The 23,661-nt window shown below is 43.8% G+C and overlaps 1 protein-coding gene across 3 annotated transcripts; it reads left to right on the forward strand.

Moving 5' to 3' along the window:
• Positions 1-959: 959 nt before the first annotated feature.
• ap4b1 (adaptor related protein complex 4 subunit beta 1) lies at positions 960-23,393 on the forward strand. 3 transcript variants are annotated; one of them, XM_073054057.1, is made up of 9 exons: positions 960-1,366; positions 3,883-4,013; positions 10,697-10,844; positions 11,357-11,853; positions 18,590-18,673; positions 18,747-18,850; positions 20,408-20,615; positions 21,124-21,399; positions 22,848-23,393. In XM_073054057.1, exons 1-9 carry the CDS (start codon positions 1,029-1,031, stop codon positions 23,306-23,308), a joined length of 2,247 nt encoding a protein of 748 aa, XP_072910158.1. In that variant the 5' UTR covers positions 960-1,028; the 3' UTR covers positions 23,309-23,393. The 3 variants fall into 3 exon arrangements, with proteins under 3 accessions (XP_072910158.1, XP_072910159.1, XP_072910160.1); XM_073054058.1 differs by having other exon boundaries at positions 1,121-1,245; XM_073054059.1 differs by lacking the exon at positions 3,883-4,013 and having other exon boundaries at positions 1,230-1,366.
• The last annotated feature ends 268 nt before the right edge of the window (positions 23,394-23,661 follow it).

A 23,661-nucleotide genomic window follows, 5' to 3' on the forward strand; every position in this document is an offset into this window, starting at 1 on the left:
CACAGTGGCGTAAGCTATGGTGTAGAGCCCTCGCAGAAGTATAAATCAGCCTTAATAATGAGAGACGGAGTACTCAGTGATACAGGGGCCTGAGTAGAGCAGGATTGGGGACAGGAGCACATGGCAATACAAAACCACAGACTGACAGCTAGGGAGAAACATACAAAAAGACAGTTTAACTGGAGGTACTGACACCTTCTTCCATTCAAAAATTTCTTCTTATTTGGAATATATCTGTCTTGGACTTCCCTCATTTTTTGCAGAAACTCCAGCCACTGCTGCTCTGCTGTCCTTCCTGCTAGTGTCCCTTTCATTCAGCCTTGGTCAGTTCCCTCTCATGCCACTGTCATTTCCTTCATTCCACTGAAATTCCGACACACTGGAATTTAGTTTCTCCTCAAGTTTCAAAGTGAACTCGATAGTATTGTGATCACTCGTCCCAAAGGGTTCTTTAACCTTAAACTCTCTTATCACCTCCGGATCATTGCACAGCACCCAATCCAGCACAGCCGATTCCCAAGTGGCCTCAACAACAAGCTGTTCTAAAAAGTCATCCCTCTGATATTCTAAATAACGAGAACATCGAGTACTTAAAGTGAGATAATCTCAACGGATGGGCAAGTGGGTGTAGTTAACCCCAGTTCAAGAGCTTGATGGTTGGGGGTAATAACTGTTCCTCAACCTGGTGGTGTGATTCCTACCTCCTCCCTGATGAGCAGTGAGAAGCGAGCGTGATCAGAGCGGTGGAGGTCCCTGATGAGGGACGCTGCATTCCTACCCCAGCGTTTCCCGTCGGTGGCCACCAGGGGCAGAGACGTGCAGGAACGACAAGAGAAGTAATCTCTTGTCCGTTGGTGTTTCTAGTCGTTTGATCAGCGGAACCAATCACAGTCAGCTTCATTGGCCCCGGCGACCAATGAGAGTGTGGGGATTTGCGCGGGGCGTGGGCCCACCGAGACTCGGTCGTCTGTCAGCTGGAGTCCGCCGCTGCGGGTCTGAGGTGGGGACGGCAGCTCCCGGTCGCCGCCATGCCGTACTACGGCTCGGAGGAGACGGTGAAGGAGCTCCGGCGGGCCCTGTCCAACCCCGCCATCCAGGCGGACAAGCTGAGGTACCGGAACCTGGTGCTGCGGGTGATCCGCTACATGACCCAGGGGCTGGACGTGTCCGCTCTCTTCATGGAGATGGTGAAGGCCAGCGCCACCATGGATATCGTCCAGAAGAAGCTGGTCTATTTGTACATGTGTACGTACGCTGCTCTGAAGCCCAACCTGGCACTGCTGGCCATCAACACACTGCGGAAGGACAGCACTGATCCCAACCCTATGGTCAGGGGACTTGCCCTGAGGAGCATGTGTAGTCTCAGGTTTGTCCCTTACCCGTCCCGCTTTTGTGCAAGTGTGGACGTCGAGCTTCTCGTTCCGGGGATTCTCCTGTGCACCGGGACCTTGAAATCCAATGCTTGTTTTAAAATAAGCGCTTTCACCGGTTATTTTTCAGCCTGAAACGTTGACAGCTCGTTTCCACGGATGCTTCCCGACCTGCTGAGTTCCCCCAGCATGTTGTGCGTGTTGCTTTGACCCCAGCATCTGCGGAGTATTTTGTGTTTAAGAAACACAAGGTGAAAGGTGAAACTGGGAGGAGTGAAGTAAAGAGCTGGGATGTTGATCTATGAAAGAGATAAAGGGCTGGAGAAGGGGGAATCTGATAGAGGGCAGAAGGCCATGGAAGAAGAAAAAGGGGTAGGAGCACCAGAGGGATCTGATGGGCAAGTAAGGAGATGATGTGAGTTAGGAAATGGTGAAGGGGGGGGGGGGCATTACCAGAAGTTTGAGAAATCAATGTTCATACCATCAGGCTGGAGGCTACTGAGACAGATACGTAAGGTGTTGCTCCTCCAACCTGAGTGTGGCCTCATTGCGACAGTAGAGGAGGCCATGGACTGACTTGTTGGAATGGGAAGTGGAATTAAAATGGTTGGCCACTGGAAGTTACTGCTATTTCTGGTGGACATAGGTGTTTGGCAAAGTGGTCTCCCAATCTACGTTGAGTCTCGCCAATCAATATACAAGAGGTCACACTGGGAGCATCAGATATCGTATATGATCCACAACAGACTTGCAAATTAAGTATCACCTCACCTGGAAGGACTGTTTGGGGCTCTTAATGATAGTGAGGGAGGAGGTGTGGGGCAGGTGCAGCACTTGTTCCACTTGCAAGGGTAAGTGCCAGGAGGGAGATCAGTGGGGGGGGGTAATTGGACAAGGGAGTCACGTAGGGAACAAACCTGCAGGAAGCAAGAAGTATTCTTGCCCCTTTCAGGTGTCCCAGCTATTTAAAAATATTTTACCTCTAATTCAAGTTCAATTAAAGTTCTATGAATTGCTGTTGCATTTTTAGTGGATCTGTAGTCCGTGATGATCAGTGCAGGTTTGATGGCCTGATTCTGTGCTGTGTCCCTCTGACCTTCCCCCCCCCCCCCCCAACATTTTTATTCTGGCATCTTCCCCCTTCCTTCTCAGTCCTGAAGAGGGGTCTCTGCTCGAAACCTCGACTACCTATTCATTTGCAGAGATGCTGCCAGACCTCCTGAGTTCCTTCAGCATTTTGTGTGTGTCGTTCTCAGAATGGAATTTGTCTTTTCTCCTTCCCCGTTTATTCCTCATAGTTTTGGATTTCCAGCACCAGCAGAATCTGTTGTGTTTATGTCTTGCTCTCTCAGTTCTTTAATGCAACACTGGCAGCAAATCAGTCTTGAATTGTTGACGATTTCTATTTTTATAACAATGGTGGATGACGATGTTTTCCATTTCATGTAGTTATCGGCTCTAGTGATCAGTCCCAATTTTCCTAAATTTTAACTGTAGTCTCAGTAGAGAAGTCTCTCTTGTATCAAGGTGGCGTGGTTTTTCTCTCCACAGTCATTTTGTATATTGAGTGATGTCAGATTCTGTGTAGAATTTTTGTGACCATACGTTCATTCATAGTTGTTTCAATCTCAGAATGACAGAGATCTCAGAATGGAATTTGTCTTTTCTCCTTCCCCGTTTATTCCTCATAGTAATTTTTACTGAGCAGTGAGATTTATTTCCAATCACTTACAGTATCTATAAAAAAAAATCTGCAGCTTTCCAAGAACAACAATATTTTAATTTTAAAGTTTTAAGGTGTAAAGTTTTTCAAACCCTCTGTCAAGGTAATGATAAATGCTATATAAATAATTACGCTGGTTTTAATGTTTGGCAGCAATCTTATAGTTCATGATGCAGTGATGCTCAAAATCATAAGTTGTATTGTTATTATACTGTGAAAGTGAGAGCAACCTGGATACCTATGTGGTTTAAGGGTAGTCCCTGTTGTCATTAATAAGGGTCTTCCTGCCATAATTTCAGCCTTTCAAGCTTAATTAGCCACCAGAAAACTAATTTTCTTTGACTTTTTCCTTCATATTTGCTCTCTGAATTCTTCAGCTGTGATTGGTTGCTCAGTCAGTTTGATGATGTTGCCATTGCTGGATGGGAAGAATTTGAGCTCCAATGGCCCTGAAGAGGGCTGGCAGGGTGAGTGTTGACATTTTGTCACACAGGAAGCAGGAAAACTGGCTTTGAGATAGGCGAAGAAATTTAGCAGAGCAGTGTCTGACCTTGTGGAGTTTGAGGTAGAAATTGATGGTGGCACCATGCTCATTTCAGCTGTGGTGAAATGGGAAACCCAGGTATCGAGCTGGTAACTGTTGACAACACTACCGACTTGTTAAATTTGTGGATTCTGTTGAACAATCTGAAAGGTGCTACAACCTGTTCTGTTTGTCATTCGTTCACATTTGGATAAGTGATGTCTTCACTGGATCTGTGCTGATAAATTAAACTGTGTTTTGTTTAGAATGCCTGGCATAAGTGAATATATTCAGCAGCCTGTGCTAAATGGATTGAGAGACAAGGCATCCTATGTCAGACGGGCAGCGGTCCTAGGTTGTGCTAAAATGCAGAATTTTCAGGGAGACACAGAAGTTGGTAAATACAAAAACGTTATTTCATTGATTTTTACAACATGTCTTCTTACTGTTTACTGTGTTGTTGACTTTTTGGTGAAACTCCATTATCCTGGTATATGGGAACTCTGATGCTGAACTGGCAGATTTGTTATTCAGATTAATTCTCCATTGTAGTTTTAATTTGTTTTTTGAATGTTACTCCGTATTACAATCAATTTTGCAGTTAACTGTGTTAAGTTTAAAGAGAAGATGGGAAATGGGGCCCAGAGGAGTCACATAACAAACCACTGGGATTTCTGAACATTCGGATAGAACAGGGGTTCCCAACCTGGGGTCCACGAATCCTTGAGTTAATGATCGGGGTGGAGAGTTTAAAAAAAGGATAAAGGATTATTAGAAACATAGAACATAGAAACATAGAAACTCTTCAGCACAGTGGAGGCCCTTCAGCCCACAAAGCTGTGCCAAACATATTCCTTACCTTACAACTACTAGGCTTACCCATAGCCCTCTATTTTTCTAAGTTCTGTACCCATCCAGGAGTCTCTTAAAAGACCCTATTGTTTCCGCCTCTACCACCGCCACCAGCAGCCTGTTCAACACCCTCACCACTCTCTGCGTGAAAAACTTACCCCTACATCTCCTCTGTCCTACTTCCAAGCACCTTAAAACTATGCCCTCTTCTGCTAGCCTTGTAAACCATTGTAAAAAGCCTCTGACTATCCACATGATCAATGCCTCTCATTATCTTGTACACCTCTCAGGTCACCACTCATCCTCTGTCACTCCAAGGAGAAAAGACTGAGTTCACTCAACCTATTCTCATAAGGCATGCTCCCCAATCCAGGCAACATCCTCGTAAATCTCCTCTGCATCCTTTCTATGGTTTCCACGTCCTTCCTGCAGTGAGGCAACCAGTATTGAGCACAGTATTCAAATGGGGACTGACCAGGGTATTATATAGCTGCAACATTACCTCTCGGCTTGTAAACTCAATCCCACGATTGATGAAGGCCAATGCTCCGTATGCCTTCTTGAACACAGTCAACCTGCAGAGCAGCTTTGAGTGTCCTATGGATTCGGACCCCAAGATCCCTCTGATCCTCCACTCTGCCAAGAATCTTGCCATTAAAGCTATATTCTGCCATCATAGTTGACCTGCCAAAATGAACCACCTCACACTTATCTGGGTTGAACTCCATCTGCCACTTGTCAGCCCAGTTTTGAATCCTATCAATGTCCCGCTGTAACCTCTGACAGCCTTCCACACTATTCACAACACCCACAACCTTTGTGTCATCAGCAAATTTACTAATCCATCCCTCCCCTTCCTCATCCAGGTCATTTATAAAAATCACAAAGAGTAGGGGTCCCAGAACAGATCCCTGAGGCACACCACTGGTCACCGGCCTCCATGCAGAATATGACCCGTCTACAACCACTCTTTACCTTCTGTTGTCAAGCCAGTTCTGGATCCACAAAGCAATGTCCCCTTGGATCCCATGCCTCCTTACTTTCTCTATAAGCCTTGCATGGGGTACCTTATCAAATGCCTTGCTGAAATCCATATACACTACATCTACGGCTCTACCCTCATCAATGTATTCAGTCACATCCTCAAAAAATTAAATCAGGCTTGTAAGGCACGACCTGACTTGGTCAAAACCATGCTGACTATTCCTAATCATATTATGCCTCTCCAAATGTTCATAAATCCTGCCTCTCAGGATCTTCTCCATCAACTTATCAACCACTGAAGTAAGACTCACTGGTCTATAATTTCCTGGGCTATCCCTACTCCCTTTGTTGAATAAGGGAACAACATCTGCACCCTCCAATCCTTCGGAACCTCTCTCATCCTCATTGATGATGCAAAGATCATCAGCAGAGACTCAGCAATCTCCTCCCTCGTTTCCCACAGTAGCCTGGGGTACATCCCATCCAGTCCCGGTGACTTATCAAACTTGATGATTTCCAAAAGCTCCAGCACATCCTCTTCCTTAATATCTACATGCTCAAGCTTTTCCCTACAATCACCAAGATCCTTTTCCATAGCGAATACTGAAACAAAGTATTCATTAAGTACCTCTGCCATCTCCTCTGGTTCTATACACACTTTTCCACTGCCACACTTGATTGCTGCTATTCTCACACGTCTTATCCTCTTGCTCTTCACATACTTGTAGAATGCCTTGGGGTTTTCCTTAATCCTGTCCGCCAAGGCCTTCTCGTGTCCCCTTCTGGCTCTCCTAATTTCATTCTTAAGCTCCTTCCTGATAGCCTTATAATCTTCTAGATCTCTATCATTACTTAGTTTTTTGACCCTTTTGTAAGCTCTTCTTCTGAATAGATTTACAACAGCCTTTGTACACCACGGTTCTGGTACCCCACCATGCTTTCCCTGTCTCATTTGAACGTATCTACCCAGAACCCGACGGAAATATCCTCCGAACATTTGCCACATTTCTTCTGTATGTTGCCCTGAAAACATCTGTTTCCAATTCATGCTTCCAAGTTCCTGTTTGATAGCCTCATATTTCCCCTTGGTCCAATTAAATGTTTCCCTAACTTGTCTGTTCCTATCCCTCTCCAATGCTGTGGTAAAGGAGATAGAATTGTGATCATTATCTCCAAAATGCTCTCCCACTGAGAGACCTGACACCTGACCAGGTTCATTTCCCAATACTAGATCAAGTACAGCCTCTCCCCTTGTAGGCTATCTGCATATTGTGTCAAGAAACCTTCCTGAACACACTTAACAAACTCCACCCTATCAAAACCCCTCACTCTAGGGCAATACCAATCAATATTTGGGAAATTAAAACCTCCCACCACAACAACCCTGTTATTATTACTCCTTTCCGGAATCTATCTCCGTATCTGCTCCTCGATGTCCCTGTTACTATTGAGTGGTCTATAAAAAACACCCAGTAGAATTATTGACCTCTTCCTATTTCTTACCCCCACCCACAGAGATTTCGTAGACAACCCTTTCATGACTTCCTCCTTTTCTGCAGCTGTGACTCTATCTCTGATCAACAGTGCCACACCCCCACCTCTTTTGCCTCCGTCCCTGTTCTTTCTGAAACATCTAAAGCCTGACACTTGAAGTAGCCATTACTACCCCTGCACCATCCAAGTCTCTGTAATGGCCACAACATCATAGCTCCAAGTACTGATCCACACTCTAAGCTCATCTGCTTTATTCATAATTCTCCTCGCATTAAGATAGACACATCTCAAACCATCGGTTTGAGTGTGTCCCTTCTGTAGCACCTGCCTATCCTCCCTTTTGCACTGTCTCCAAGCTTTCTCTATTTGTGAGCCAACCTCCCTGTCCTCTGTCACTTCAGTTTGGTTCCCACCCCCCCAACAATTCTAGTTTAAACTCTCCCCAATAGCCTTAACAAACCTGCCCGCTAGGATATTGGTCCACTTGGGATTAAGTGCAACCTGTCCTTTTTGTACAGGTCACACCTGCCCCAAAAGAGTTCCTAATGATCCAGAAATCTGAATCTCCGCCCCCTCTCCAATCCCTCAGTCACACATTTATCCTACACCTCTCTCTATTCCTATATTCACTGTCACATGGCACAGGCAGTAATCCCGAGATTACTACCTTTGAGGTCCTGCTTCTCAACTTCCTTCCTAACTCCCCGTAGTCTGTTTTCAGAACCTCCTCCCTTTTCCTAGTTATGTCATTGGTACCAATATGTACCACGACCTCTGGCTGTTCTCCTTCCCACTTCAAGATATCATGGAAGTGATCAGAAACATCCCAGACCCTGGCACCTGGAAGGCAAACTACCATCTGTGTTTCTTTCCTGTGTTCACAGAATCGCTTGTCTGACCCCCTAACCATAGAGTCCCCTATCACTACTGCCATCCTCTTCCTTTCCCTATCCTTCTGAGCCACAGGGCCAGACTTTGTGCCAAAGGCACGACCACTGTTTCTTCCCCCAGGTAGTCCGTCTCATCCAACAGTACTCAAACAGGAGTAATTATTGTTAAAGGGGACAGCCACTGGGGTACTCTCTCACATCTGCTTCCTGCCCTTCCCTCTCCTGACTATTACCCACTTATCTGTCTCCCGAGGCCCCGGACTGACTGCCTGCCTATAGCTCCTCTCTGTCACCTCCTCACTCTCCCTGACCAGATGAAGGTCATCGAGCTGCATTTCCAGTTCCCTAATGTGGCCCCTAAGGAGCTGCAGCCCTGCATCTGGTGCAGGTGTGGCCGTCTGGGAGGCTGGGAGTCTGCAGGACCTCCCACATCTGACACTGAGCACAGAAAACTGGCCTCACACATATACTTTCTGTCTGTATTCTAAACAGATAATCTACCGTGCCTTGACCCTTTATCATCGAAGCCCCTCTGAGCCAAAGCCTTCCTACTCTGTCTCCCACTACTCTGTGAAGCTGTCTTTTTTAAACTCTTCTCACTGCGCTCACTGCCTGACCTCCACGCGTTTGTGCAGTTGTGCCCTGTTCAAACCGCTGATAAAATAACTGTCACCTTTTCAACTCTGCTCGCTTTTAAACTGTTCCTGCTGTTCTCACTGGCCAACCTCCTTGCACTTCTGCAGTTGTGCCCCGTTCAAACCGGTTGAGGGGTAATAACTGTTCCTGAACCTTGTGGTGTGAGTCCTGAGGCTCCTGTACCTCCTTCCTGTATTGAAGATATTATCAGTCCACTTTGAAATTTCTTCTGACCAATCCTTGGTAGATTGTAATCACTTCCAGGGGCTGTTATTTTCAAACTTGTAATGTGGAGCCTGTGTCTTCTGGAACTTACAACAAATAACATCTATAGATATTTTTTTTCTTCTCAGTTGTTTCCACTGCAGAATGTCAGGTAGTTTTATTAACTTGTGTAAAGAAAGTATTGAACTATTATTGTCACATAAGAACATAAGATCTAGGAACAGGAGTAGGCCATCCAGCCCATCGAGCCTGCCCCGCCATTCAATAAGATCATGGCTGATCTGTCCGTAAACTCAGCTCCATCTACCTTCCTTTTCTCCATAACCCTGAATTCCCCTATTATGTAAAAATCTATCTAACTGTATCCTAAATACATTTAGTGAAGAAGCCTCAACTGCTTCCTTGGGTAGATAATTCCACAGATTCAGCACTCTCTGGGAAAAACAATTTCTCCCCATCTCCGTCCTAAATCTTGAGGCAATGTCCCCTAGTTCTAGTCTCACCTACCAATGGAAACAACTTTCCTACTTCTATCTTATCTATCCCTCTTAAAATTTTGTATGTTTCTATAAGATCCCCTCTCATTCTTCTGAATTCCAGAGAGTATATTCCCAGATGACTCAATCTCTCCTCATAGGTTAACCCCTTCATTCCTGAAATCAACCCGGTGAACCTCCTCTGCATTGCCTCCAAAGCCAGTACATCCTTCCTCAAGTAAGGAGACCAGAACTGCACACAGTACTCCAGGTGCGGCCTCACCAGTACCCTGTATAGATGCAGCATGACCTCCCTGCTCTTGAATTCAATCCCTCTAGCAATGAAGGCCAACATTCCGTTTGCCTTCTTAATAACCTGTTGTACCTGCAAGCCAACTTTTTGCAATTCATGAACAAGCACTCCCAAGTCCCTCTTCACAACAGCATGCTGCAACCTTTCACCATTTAAATAATAATCTGCTTTTCTGTTATTCCTTTCAAAGTGGATGATCTCACATTTACCAACGTTGTATGCCATCTGTCAGACCTTAGTCCACCTACTTAACCTATCTATATCCCTCTGCAGACTCTCCACAACCTCTGTACAATTTGCTTTTCCACTCAGTTTAGTGTCATCAGCAAATGTTGCTAGGCTACATCGGTCCCTTCTTCCAATCATCAATGTAAATAGTAAACAGCTGCGGGCCCAGCACCAACCCCTGCGGCACCCCACACACCGCTGACTGCCATGTATCCAGACAAAGTGAAAAGCTTGTCTTACATACCGTTCATACAGATTGATAATGGCTGGGGTTTCCTGTCTTGTAAAGACACTGCCCAGATGGCAATGGCAAACCACTTCTGCAGAAGAATGTGCTAAGAATAATCATGGTTATGTGAAGACCATGATCACCCACGTCATACGACATGGCACAGAATGATGATGGTTAATTTTAAGCTCTCTTTAGGGTCGCTTCGTTGCATGTATAGAAATCAGTCTGTGATTGTATGTTTAGATCGTGTACTCCAACAAATGGTTTCTGTGAACACCTTTCACAAATTAATTCAGTTTTGTGAGGTTAATTTCTGCTTTATCGTCAATATTGACCTTTCCTTAATTTGACACATTATGCCCAATCAAACAATATTTTTGCTGTCAAATGGTAGTCATTTCATTTGTGTTCTCTCCCATTAAATTAACATTCAGGCTTGTTATTCGTTAGTAATGAAAGAGTGCCCCTTCCTGGTAAAGTGGAAACTACTTTTCACCGTCTGCCCGGTGACTGGTCTTAAGGTGCCAGTAACCCACCTCTGCCCCTTCTGTCAGTAGAAATGGTTCTGCCAGGCTTTGTGGCCAAATCACACTTGAAAAGCACACCATTGTGAGCATTTAATAGGTTGTGGGAGGTGGGAGGTTATCCATACTTTTCTCCTCACAGTACTAATTACTGTTCGAAGAGGTGGGGTCTGGGTTTGTTTTGTAATGACCGTACCTTTATTCCTTTCTGATCCCCTTCCTGCAGATGGGGCAATGGTAAATGAACTGTATGCAATGTTGCGAGACTCTGACCCCATTGTTATGGTGAACTGCTTGAGAGCATTGGAAGAAATCTTGAAACGTGAAGGAGGTGTGGTCATCAACAAACCAATAGCACATCATCTTTTAAACAGGTCAGTTCAGTGCAATTGATATGCTTTTAATATGTTCTTCCTTTAAAAATTCTGCTATAGTTTTCATCTTTGTTAAAATGATGATAATGAAATAGTTTTCAGAATTACTTCATGGCCATTTTACAAACGAGGACTTGAACTCCTCACTATCTTGAAGGGCAGGTTATTGTCAATCCTCATTCTTCATGCCTCGGCAATGACACTGAAACATTAGGATGTCGATGTATAGCAAAGCTTCGCAGCTTTCATGTTTTGAAACGTTCATCCGGTGCAAACATCCTGGCTGGCTGTGTAATCCAGGCAAAAGTTTATGATGCAGATTACCATCACGTGATGCTTCTATGGCCAAATAACTATTTCAGTACCTTATAGGTGGATAGTGGCATATATTTCTGGGGTAGTACTCTGGCGCAAATTTACTCTTTTTGGCAAAATTGAGAACATTCAGAATTGTGGGAAGGACAGAAAGAGGAATAAATCAATTTATTAAGCCACTCTTCTTTTCTCTTTAGAATGAAAGACCTGGATCACTGGGGTCAGAGTGAAGTGCTGACATTCCTAGTTCGCTATAAGCCCCGAACTGAAGATGAAGTGTTTGCTATTCTGAACGTGCTTGATGGTTTTCTCAAGAGCAGCCAGCCCAATGTTGTCATGGCAACCACCAAACTTTTCCTCCTCCTTGCTGAAGACTTTCCCAATGTACAGACAGATGTTCTAGAAAGGATCAAAGGGCCATTGTTGACTATTTGCACCTCTGAGTGCCACGAGCTGTGTTTCCTCGGCCTGTGTCATGCACGGGAGATCCTCCGCAGCTTATCCGGGCACTTCAGTGGTCACTACAAGAAATTCTACTGCACATACTCTGAACCAAATTACATCAAATATCAGAAGATGGAGATCTTGCGGGATCTGGTAAATGATGAGAATGTCCAGCAGATACTTGAAGAGTTTCAGACCTACTGCACTGATGTTTCTGTAGAGCTGGCCCAGATGGCCATTTTAAATATAGGTGAAAAAATTAAACTATTTTGCATGTTCCCATATTTCAAATTAGCTCTGCTATCCTTCAGACCCAATTAGATATTTGCCTATTAAGTATTCTAATTATGACTAATTTATACAGAGATGGCAAAAATAATATTGTGTTTATCTCTGGCAATGCTACATCTTTTGGGGGGGGATATGTTCCTACTACTCTACAGTAGACATGGTGGAGAAAGTTGGGTTTCCTCGCTAATTCCAGGAGAGGCTGGTTCACCCCCTCCTTTAGCAGATGCACTGGCCCTAAATTCTTCTCAGAAACTTCATATGGATAGGGAATACAGATAACTCTGCTGAGAGTACACCCATTATTTGTGGGACTGGATCACAAGCAGTGTTTCATTGCACCCAGTGAATTCATATGATATTTGTGCTCTTGTTTTGCTCGAGGTTTTGTCAATTGCCAGAGAAGTCTTGCGTTCACAAACTTCCATTTTCTGTGGTCGCCTAGTTACTAATTTCAGTGTATACTGCAAGAGTCCAGCCGGTGGCGCTGTTGAGCTGTTTGTACTCTTCTCATCAGGTTACCCACAGGATGTTGTCCTTCCAGTCCTTGTACATCAGTCAATTTAGTAAATTGTGAAGTTCACTTTCTTGTTTATTTGATTAAAAAGGTCTCCAAATTATATCATATGCAAGAAAATGCTTTTTATTAGAGAAAACCAAGTATTTTCAGCATTAGTCATCATCTGGAGAGCAAAGTGGCTGATGCTTCAGGTTGGAAATATTTTATCAGAATTTTTCCATCCAGCACAAGAGTTCCTGCTGTTAACTGAAGGTCTGTGGACCCAGACGGGGACCCCTGCTTCTTGCACTTTCTTCTTTTATTTTAAATGTCCAGCATCTGCTTTTGATTTGCTTTCTGATGCTTTATTCATTTATTGCTTTACGTAATTAAAGTTCTTGTAAATGCAGTGGTTTCTAGAGGCCAACTAAAGGTGTTATTATCTCTTAAATGTACCTAAAACTACTGCATGTCTACCCCATCACTGAGTTGCTTGTTGGTATTGGTACATGAAATAGGTGTGCAGTCTAATAGCAAGTGATCATCTTGGTCACTTTTCTTGTGATCGTAAGACCCTGTTGGACATCGATAATATGGAATGCTGCAAGTCCGGTTCACTGGTTTATTGGTGGACGGTGAGGGAGCTGTGCGGCCTTGGTCATAGCAAGGACTACAGGTCAAGCCACAGTGTCGCCTGTTTGTAGCAATCCAGGAGAGAGGCGTCGAAGTCGGTGTGCACCATGAGTTTGCTGGAGACTGTATGGTTCAGTGTCTGTGCTGGCAGCATTGGTGCTGCCCTCTGGTGTTAATGCAGTAGAATACAGGCTGTATTGTGCTCAACTGCAGACTGCTGAATTTACTGATAGGTTTGCTAACGTTGTTCAGGAGGGTTTAAACTAATTTGCAAGGGGGATGGGACCTGGAGCGATAGAGCAGTGGAAGAAGTACATGGAGTAAAGCCAGATCTAACATATAGAGAGGCTTTGAGGAAAGAGAAGCAGAATAAAGGGTGTAATGGTAGTAAGGTAGAAGGGCTAAATTATGTGTACTTCAATGCAAGAAACATCAGGAACAAAAATTATGAACTGAGAGCTTGGATACATACAAGGAATTATGATGTAGTGGCCATTACAGAGACTTGGCTGGCACCAGGGCAGGAATGGATTCTGAATATTCCTGGATTTCAGTGCTTTAAAAGGGATAGAGAGTGGGGAAAGGGGGAGGAGGGGTGGCATTACTAGTCAGGGATACTATTACAGCTACAGAAAGGGTGGGTAATGTAGCAGTATCCTCTTTTGAGTCAGTATGGGTGGAAGTCAGGAACAGGAAGGGAGCAGTTACTCTATTGGGAGTATTCTGTAGGGCCCCTAGTAGTTACTCTATTGGGATTATTTTGTAGGCCCCCTAGTAGTTACTCTATTGGGAGTATTTTGTAGGCCCCCTAGTAGCAGCAGAGATACTGAGGAGCAGATTGGGAGGCAGATTTTGGAAAAGTGCAAAAATAACAGGGTTGTTATCATGGGTGACTTTAAGTTCCCTACTATTGATTGGCACCTGATTAGTTCCAATGGTTTAGAGGGGGCAGAGTTTGTTAAGTGTGTCCAGGATAGATTCTTGTCACAGTATGTTGACACGCCGACTAGGAGGAATGCCATACTAGATCTGGTATTAGGTAACAAACCAGGTCAGGTCACAGATCTCTCAGTGGGTGAGCATCTGGGCGGACAGTGACCACCGCTTCCTGGCCTGTAGCATTATCAAGGTTAGAATCAGAGAAGACAGTATTATTTTTAATTGAAGAAGGGCAAATTATGAGGCCATAAGGCTAAAACTTGCAGTTGTGAATTGGGATGATGTTTTTGCAGGGAAATGTACTATGGACGTATGGTTGATGTTTAGGGATCTCTTGCAGGATGTTAGGGATGAATTTGTCCCGGTGAGGAAGATAAAGAATGGTAGGGTGAAGGAACCATGGGTGACAAGTGAGGTGGAAAATCTAGTCATGTGGAAGAAGGCAGCATATGTGAGGTTTAGGAAGCAAGGATCAGATGGGTCTATTGAGGAATATAGGGTGGAGCTTAAAGGAGCATAAAGGAGCTTAAGGGGCTGAGGAGAGCAAGAAGGGGGCATGAGAAGGCCTTGGCGAGTAGGGTAAAGGAAAACCTCAAGGCGTTCTTCAATTATGTGAAAGACAAAAGGATGACAGGAGTGAGAGTAGGACTGATTAGAGATAAAGGTGGGAAGATGTGCCTGGAGGCTGTGGAAGTGAGCGAGGTCCTCAATGAATCCTGCTCTTTGGTATTCACCAATGAGAGGGAACTTGATGACAGTGAGGACAATATCAGTGAGGTTGATGTTCTGGAGCATGTTGATATTAAGGGAGAGGAGGTGTTGGAGTTGTTAAAATACATTAGAACGGATAAGTCCTCGGGGCTTGACGGAATATTCCCCAGGCTGCTCCATGAGGTGTGGAGAGATTGCTAAGCCTTTAGGTCCTCGTCCACAGGAATGGTACCGGAGTATTGGAGGGAGGTGAATGTTGTCCCCTTGTTCAAAAAAGGTGGTAGAGATTGTCTGGGTAATTATAGACCAGTGAGCCTTACGTCTGTGGTGGGAAAGCTGTTGGAAAAGATTCTTAGAGATAGGATCAATGGGCATTTAGAGAATCATGGTCTGATCAGGGATAGTCAGCATGGCTTTGTGAAGGGCAGATTGTGTCTACCAAGCCTGATAGAGTTCTTTGAGGAGGTGACCAGGCATATAGATGAGGGTAGTGCAGTGGATGTGATGTACATGGATTTTAGTAAGGCATTTGACAAGGTTCCACACGGTAGGCTGATTCAGAAAGTCAGAAGGCATAGGATCCAGGGAAGTTTGGCCAGGTGAATTCAGAACCCACTTGCCTGCAGAAAGCAGAGGGTCATGGTGGAGGGTGTACATTTGGATTGGAGGGTTATGACCAGTGGTGTCCCACAGGGATTGGTTCTGGGACCTCTACTTTTCGTGATTTTTTTTTTAACGATCTGGATGTGGGGGTTGAAAGGTGGATTGGCAAGTTTGCAGATGACACAAAGGTTGGTGGTGTTGTGGATAGTGTAGAGGATTGTCGAAGATTGCAGAGAGACATTGATAGGATGCAGAGGTGGGGCTGAGAAGTGGCAGATGGAGTTCAACCCGGAGAAGTGTGAGGTGGTACACTTTGGAAGGACAAACTCCAAGGCAGAGTACTAAGTAAATGGCAGGATAATTGGTAGTGTGGAGGAGCAGAGGGATCTGGGGGAACATGTCCACTGATCCCTGAAAGTTGCCTTACAGGTAGATAGGGTAGTTAAGAAAGCTTATGGGGTGTTGGCATTCAGAAGTTGAGGGATAGAGTTTGAGAGTCGCGAGATAATGATGCAGCTCTATAAAACTCTGGTTAGACCACACTTGGAGTACTGTGCCCAGTTCTCGTCGCCTCACTAATGGAAGGATGTGGAAGCATTGGAAAGGGTACAGGGGGGATTTACCAGGATGCTGCCTGGTTTAGAGAGTATGCATTTTGATCAGAGATTAATGGAGCTAGGGGCTTTACTCTTTGGAGAGAAGGAGGATGAGAGGAGACATGATAGAGGTATAGAAGATATCAAGAGGAATACATAGAGTGGACAGCCGGTGCCTCTTCCCCAGAGTACCACTGTTCAATACAAGAGGACATGGCATTAAGGTAAGGGGTGGGAAGTTCAAGGGGAATATTAGAGGAAGGTTTTTTACTCAGAGAGTGGTTGGTGCGTGGACTGCACTGCCTGAGTCAGTGGTGGAGGCAGATACACTAGTGAAATTTAAGAGACTACTAGACCTGTATATGGAGGAATTGAAGGAGGGGGTTATATGGGAGGCAGGGTTTAAGGGTCGGCACAACATTGTGGGCCGAAGGGCCTGTAATGTGCTGTACTATTCTGTGTTCTGTGTTCTATATGTGCCTTGTGGTGTGTATGAGTGTTGGTACTGTGTGTTGCCTCTGGACCCAGGAGTAATGCTGTTTTGTTTGGCTATATTCATAGTATTTGTGTATTGTTGAATGACAATCAAATTTCAACTTGAACTTGATTTGCTTTTGTTCTGGGGGAAGCTGCAGCATCATAAAGGAAATTACAGCTGAGAAAGATAGAGATAAGGATTGGCTTGTAACACGTAGATCAAAACGTACAGTGAAAGAAATCGTTTGCATTAAATCAAATCAGTGAGGATTGTGCTGGAGATAGTCCATGAGTGGGGATGCCAACAGTGCGCACCCATAGTTTTCAACTTCCTGACCTGAACTGTACGTTTTTGGAATGTGGAAGGAAGCCAGAGAACCCAGAGGCAACCCGAGAGGTCACTGGGAGAACATTCAAACTCCTCAACGATCACCGGACTGTAAAGTGATTGTACTAACCACTACACTGCCATGGCACCCCAGTTACCAGCTGAGAAAGAATTTACTCTTCTGCTTATTGCTGCACCCAATTATTTATTAAATTATTCCAGGTGCTATTTCTGTATCTGGGATTTATTATATTTCCTAAGCATTATAAAATATTTCTTAACAATGGTTCACTAATTACCTCGTCAGTATGAATCCTGTCCTATTCCAATATAATGAAATTGGTTTTTCTTGGCTGCTATTTATAAATTTTGATTAGTTTGAGACTAAGTCCCATGTTCAGGTTGTCAGACCCAGTCCTCTCCATTCTTTCCTGGCAACTCCAACACTACTGCTGTTTGGTTGTCTTGCTCTCTTGCCCAGTCACACTTGGACATGGCATATCCCAGGGCTTCCCAACCTTTCTCATGCCATGGACCAATTCCACTAAGCAAGTTGTCAATGAACCCAAGATTGTGAATCCCTGCACTTTTCAATAAATCACCCTTGTTCAGTCTTGTGTCCCTGTCATTAAACTGCTCACCATTCTGCGAAGCTCTCTGTTACATCTCTTCACTGCTGGAAGTTGTTGGCCATGTCCAATTTCTTTAGTTTCTCCCTGTGTTTACTGTTCTCACCATGTAAAGATGGTGACTGTGATTGGTCCAGATAGGATGTACAACTTGTATGAATCCCAATAGGAAGTAAAAACCAACAGAAGCATTCCTCCTGACCCTGATCATTCATCCTACCTTTGTTAACTCAGCTTACGGTACTGAATACAATGGTGGACACTTGAGTTGGGAGCTCTGATCAAGTTTACATACCGAAAAGTGAGTCGGTCAACAAGTCCTCTGAGCTTGCCTTGCCTGTCAGTAAGGTTATGGCTGATCTGATTGGAGCCTCAAATCTGCATTTCTGACAAAATATTCAGACACTGCTTCTCCCAGCTTAGGCAACTATAGTAGATGCTTGAGTTATTCTGCAATCTTTGAGAAAGTTCCAAAGACTGAGAATTTTAAGAGTAAAATCTTAGTCTCAAAAGGGTGTCACCTATTTAATTTTTTAAATGGTGGGAACAGGGTCCCTGACTTCAGATTATCCCATGACAGAAAGCATCTTCATTGCATTCACCCCATCAGGATTCCATGGAATTTTGTCAGCAATCTAGTTGCTACCTTCTCTGAATACCAGTGGATACAAGCTTACCTTGTCAAACTCTTCCTTTTAAAAAAAAAAACAAGCAACCTACCCCACACTGGCTGATGGATACTCATTGATGATTTTTCTAGAGATCCCCAGAGACAGTCTTGAGTTGGAAGTTTAAACGTTCCATGCCTGTACAGTTGAGCTGTTTACTGTTGGAACTAGCTGAAGCATTGACAAAGTGTAGGTATATTTTAGGTTTTATTCTGCTGACTGAAGAAAATATGGTATTTTGTGTTATAATTTGTGTTCTATTTTATTTATTGAGATACAGTGTGGAGCGGGTCCTTCTGCCCCTTCGAGCCACACGGCTCAGCAACCTCTGACATAACCCTGGCCTAATCACAGGACAATTTACAATGACCAATTAACCTACCAGCCGGTATGTCTTTACACTGTGGGAGGAAATCCATGCAGTCACAGGGTGAATGTACAAACTCCTTACCAACAGCAGTGGGAATTGAACCTGGGTCGTTGGTACTGTAACACGTGCTCACCACTATGATACCATGCCATTGGAGTAATATGTCAGAGTATCTACTCTTGAAAGTGCAGCTTAAGATATGAACTGTGCCTTACTTGTTCTTTAATTGTGCTGTATTTCCCCAGGACGAATTGCACGGACCTACAATGAAAAGTGTGTGGTTATTTTGAAGGAGCTGCTGGGCTTGAAGCAGGAACACATTACCTCAGGTACGTCATGCTGCCAGCTTTCAGCATTTGCTCAGGGTTGCAAGCATCTCACTAACTTCCCTTCTGTTTTTAGCTGTCATTCAGACATTTCGTGACCTGGTATGGCTGTGTCCCCTTTGTACAGTGACTGTGTGTGAAGCACTACCAGGATGTGAGGAATACATCAAAGATGTTGAGGTAGGTTGGTGGGGATGAAGTAGCCATATTCAATAAGATGGCCTGTGTTCACCTTAATTCATGGTACTGAGCCATGCAGACCTGAGATGACCAGTTTCAACCTCTTGGCTGATTCCAGGTAAGTCATTGTATTTTGTTCACAAATAACCCTTCTTGTGCTTCCAGCTAGTTACGGGCATCGATTATAACTGACATCTCAATGACAAACTCTGCCATCTTGTTCAGGGATGATGCCTGGACATGTCAATAGACAATAGACAGTAGGTGCAGGAGTAGGCCATTCGGCCCTTCTAGCCAGCACCGTCATTCACTGTGATCATGGCTGATCATACACAATGAGTACCCCGTTCCTGCCCTCTCCCCATATCCCTTGACCCCACTATCTATAAGAGCTCTATCTAACTCTCTCTTGAACGCATCCAGAGACTTGACCTCCATTGCCTTCTGGGGCAGAGCATTCCACATATCCACCAGTCTCTGGGTGAAAAAGTTTTTCTGCTTCTCAGTTCTAAATGGCCTACCCCTTATTCTTAAACTGTGGCTTCTAGTTCTGGACTCACCCATCAGCGGGAACATGCTTCCTGTCTCCAGCGTGTCCAATCCCTTAATAATCTTATATGTTTCAATCAGATCCCCTCTCATCCTTCTAAATTCCAGTGTATACAAGCCCAGTCGCTCCAATCTTTCAACATATGACAGTCCCGCCATTCCGGGAATTAACCTTGTGAACCTACGCTGCACTCCCTCAAAAGCAAGAATGTCCTTCATCAAATTTGGAGACCAAAACTTCACACAATACTCCAGGTGGGGTCCCACCAGGGCCCTGTACAGCTGCAGAAGGACCTCTTTACTCCTATACTCAATTCCTCTTGTTATAAAGGCCAGCATTCCATTAGCTTTCTTCAAGTCCAGTGGTATTTATACCCCCATAGTCGACCTTCTTGATTGGTTAGTCCTCGTCCAATCAGGTTTCCACTGGCCCACCATGTTTACAATCGAATTTTAGTTCTTACTTGGAATAATACTTTGGTCTTCATTAAAATTCCTTTCCCCTAGTTTTATTTCAATGGCTTTTTTAACCAGGCAGTCGCAAAAACCATTGACACAGCACATTCGTTTTGGGGACTCTTCATCTCATGTTCTCGATATTTATTATTTCTTTTTGTATTTGCATAGTTTGTTTTCTTTTGCACATTGGTTAAACATCCAAATTTTTGTTGTCTTTCATTGTTATGGTTTCATCATTTATGGTTATTATTCTACTATGGATTCATTGAGTATGCCGTAAGAAAATGAATCTCGGGGTTATGCATGGTGACATGTATGTACTTTGATAACAAATTTACTTTGAATAGGAGACTGCTAGGGTGGGTGGAATCAGCAATGATTTTTCCAGCTCTTCTTTGCTTTGATGACGAAGAGGCCTTTTATTTCGGTAGCTGACAGCCAATGATCTACAGTTACTTGGCTGGTGAAGATGAGAGCGATGAAAAATTGACATTAAACTAATGAACTCACCTTTCACTCTTATCCCACTTACCCTGCCAAAATAACTAGGGGAAGCAGGCTCTAATCTGGCTGCTTGGTGTGCACGGTGAGCACGTGCCCAATGCTCCATACGTATTGGAGGAGTTTGTGGACAATGTGAAAATGGAGACCTCTGCAGCCGTGAAGCTGGAGTTGCTGACAGCCATGGTGCGCCTGTTTGTGTCCCGGCCAGCTGAATGTCAAGACATCTTGGGCAGACTGCTGCATCATGTTATTGGTATGGATCACACTGATGGAAGGGTTGCTCTAGAGTTTGTGGAGCAAGTGGGGTGAAACTTTGCTGACTCCTGCACAGGATTTTGTGAATGCTTGATGTCAGTGACTGTTCTTCACATTTTTTGTGTCGTCTGAGGGGTAAGTATTGTCAGTTTTGTAAGATGATTGAGAGAATTACTTGTGAGTACACAGGATTCTTATGAGTGGCAATCATTAAGGCCTCATCACTTAATTGGATATTTTTTCATAAGGCCTTGTGCTTTGTATGTTTAGTTCACAATGGGAGGCTTGCTTAGTGTAAGAGTAGGTTTAGCTGACAGACGATGGCATCCACAGATGGTGGGAAATCCATGCCATCATAGTCCACCCACACACAGATTTTTAAATTTGTGTTCTGTCTGTATACCTTGGGTCAGCTGCTTTTGGACAAGCCACTGGTCACATGTGAAGGCTAATAGGTTTATGATTAACCAGATCACTAACCAATATTCTTTTTGAATTATTGGCAGAAGAAGAACTCGATATGGTTGTGCGTGATCGTGGGTTATTGTACTATCGGTTACTTCAGCAAGGTGTTGAAGAGGTCGAGAAAATAGTTTGTGGGCCAAGATCAGATCCATCCTTGGGTGTAATCAGTGGCCAAGCCAATGAGCCAATCAATGCCTGGGCAAAAGACTTTAACACATTGATACCAATCTATGGTTGGGAACACTGGAATTGTATAATGGCACAGAAGGCAAACTCCTTTGGAAATCTACAGATGCCAGAAATAACCTATGAAAAAGGTAAACATTGTTGCTTCAATCCCAGTAATACTACTGCTTGATGATCTTACCATGCCCTACTATGACATGGATCATGTGTGTGAGTATTTGTTCTACTGTCTCTTTCAGATATTGATCTAATGCTGATACCATCACTGGTGGCAGCACTACTGCCCATTGTGATCCCACATTTTGAAGCTCAAAACCATTTACAAAGGTTTTGGTTTTCCAGTCTTCATCTCTTGGGCAATGCTTTTAGACATCCAGTGTAATCTGTTTCAAGCACTCCAGTCCTGTAAGATATTTTTCAGGAGGGATTATCCACCGGCCTGAGGTGTACTGGCATCAGCACTGGACTCCGAGGCAGATGCTTTTGATTTTGAATCTGGTCGGGTCCTAACCTGGGCAGCAGCCGTATCTGCGTGGAACAAAAACCCTGGCAATCTACTTCTGTATCTTGCCTCAAAACCCACTGGAGAACTATACTATCCATAGGATGACCATGAGTCGATGATGACTCAGCAACAACAACAAATATCTTTTTAAAATATCTATTACAAACACTGGAGAGTTTAGAACAGATTACACTGGATAAGTAGACTGCATTACCTGAGAGATTTAAGACAGGAAGGCAACCAAAACAGTTTCCTTTCGGTGATAAAAGTAAATATCTTTTTTCATCTATTACTATCACCAAAATGAAGCAATTTTAGTTTTATTCACTTTCTTGCAACTCGTGAAGTTTAAAGAGCTTAGCACTGATTTCACTGTTGTAATAAATAAACCAGTATGTGGATTTTGTATGGTCAAATATCTAATTGTTTTGGACAACAAAGAATTTGCTTCCTGAATACTTTTGGGTGTATCTTATGGATTTTGGGCTGCAGATCTTGAAACTTTCCTATCAGCACCATTTTGTTTGAAATCACCTAAATTTGTTATTTCAATTCATAATTCAAGTCAATTAAAATGTTGCCCACAATGTAAGCTGAGAAGTTTTCTATCTTGTCCAGGCATGCCTGGGCAGGGCGGATGCTGCATGGCAGGACAGGTTGTAGAAATACGTTACAAGCATCACGTACAGACTGCTCTATGCATTGTGTTTACGTATATATCGAGGTAGGTTGTGTAAATGTTATTGTTCCAGATTTGACAGCCTGTTCCCTGTGCAGTGATTTCAATTGGGATTGCACCTTGAGGAAGAGAATGAATTTGCTTATTAATTATACAATGCCAATTGTTGAAAAAAAGTGTATATAGATACGGTGGCACCTGGCTGCAACGCTCCTCCTGTTGTACTCTGTTCTGACAAATGCTGTGGAGGTTCATGCATAATGAGTCTTTATTTTAAGGTACTGAGGTCTCATCTTTTGACATTTTGTCAAGGGCTCCCTTCAGGAAAGAAGTGCATTCCTATCCAGTGATATGCTCAATGTTAACTTACTAATTTTGTTTATCTTCCTGTAAAGACTCAAACGCAGAACACAGTGAAGAGTTGGTCATGGATGCTGAATCTGTCTGCTTGGAAAGCAGTGCCCAGCTTTCACCAGAGCAGTTTGAGGAGTACTGGACATGCCTGGAAGATGCTAAAGTTGTGACTGTGGACTGGCAGAAGGAGCCATGCCCTGATACCATCCAGGCTGCCTTTCAGATTGTTCATATTCACCCTATGGCAATCAGCCGAGCAGGAGCACAGCCCTGGAAAGCCTACCTGTTTGCCCGAAATGAGACTGGATCTGTGTTTTTAACAGAACTGTTAATTGACATGAGCAGAACGAGTTTACAAATTACTGTTAAACAGAAGAATAGTAGTGAAGGGCTACTCAGCAGCTTCATTGCTGTTATTAGATCGGTGTTGCAGACCCTGGGCAAATCTGAAAATGTTGAAGATGTTTCACTAGCAACACAAGAGCAACACTCTCCTCGCTGATCAAAGTCTTTTTGTTATCCCATTGCTGTCACAAACTACATTGGTGGATAAAAATAAATTGTTTCTATCAGCAGATATAACTGGATCCTGTTCAGATAGACCACTCTGTTTAATGTTTTAATGAAAAATGTGGAATTTCCAACAGTTTTACATTTTCTCAGTTCTACACGGGAGTTCTGTGATTTTCAGGGAACTTGAACCACTCAGCATTTTTACTCAGAGCCAAGGCAGCTGCCTGCAAGATGAACTAACATTAGGGTTTACGTGGCACATTCAGATATAGATATGATTTGGTTCCTTGGATAGTTTTGTAGCTGAATGGATGAACTCAGGGAATGAGTGCTATCCAGGTT

The sequence above is a fragment of the Hemitrygon akajei genome, chromosome 8 (assembly GCF_048418815.1).
Source record: "Hemitrygon akajei chromosome 8, sHemAka1.3, whole genome shotgun sequence".
NCBI lineage: Eukaryota > Metazoa > Chordata > Chondrichthyes > Myliobatiformes > Dasyatidae > Hemitrygon > Hemitrygon akajei.

Coding starts and splice junctions, on each gene's coding strand:
- ap4b1 (XM_073054057.1), top strand. CDS start 1,029: ATGCCGTACTACGGCTCGGAGGAGACGGTGAAGGAGCTCCGGCGGGCC. Junction 4,014..10,696: donor TCAGGGAGACACAGAAGTTG/GTAAATACAAAA, acceptor CCCTTCCTGCAG/ATGGGGCAATGGTAAATGAA. Junction 18,674..18,746: donor GCAGGAACACATTACCTCAG/GTACGTCATGCT, acceptor TTCTGTTTTTAG/CTGTCATTCAGACATTTCGT.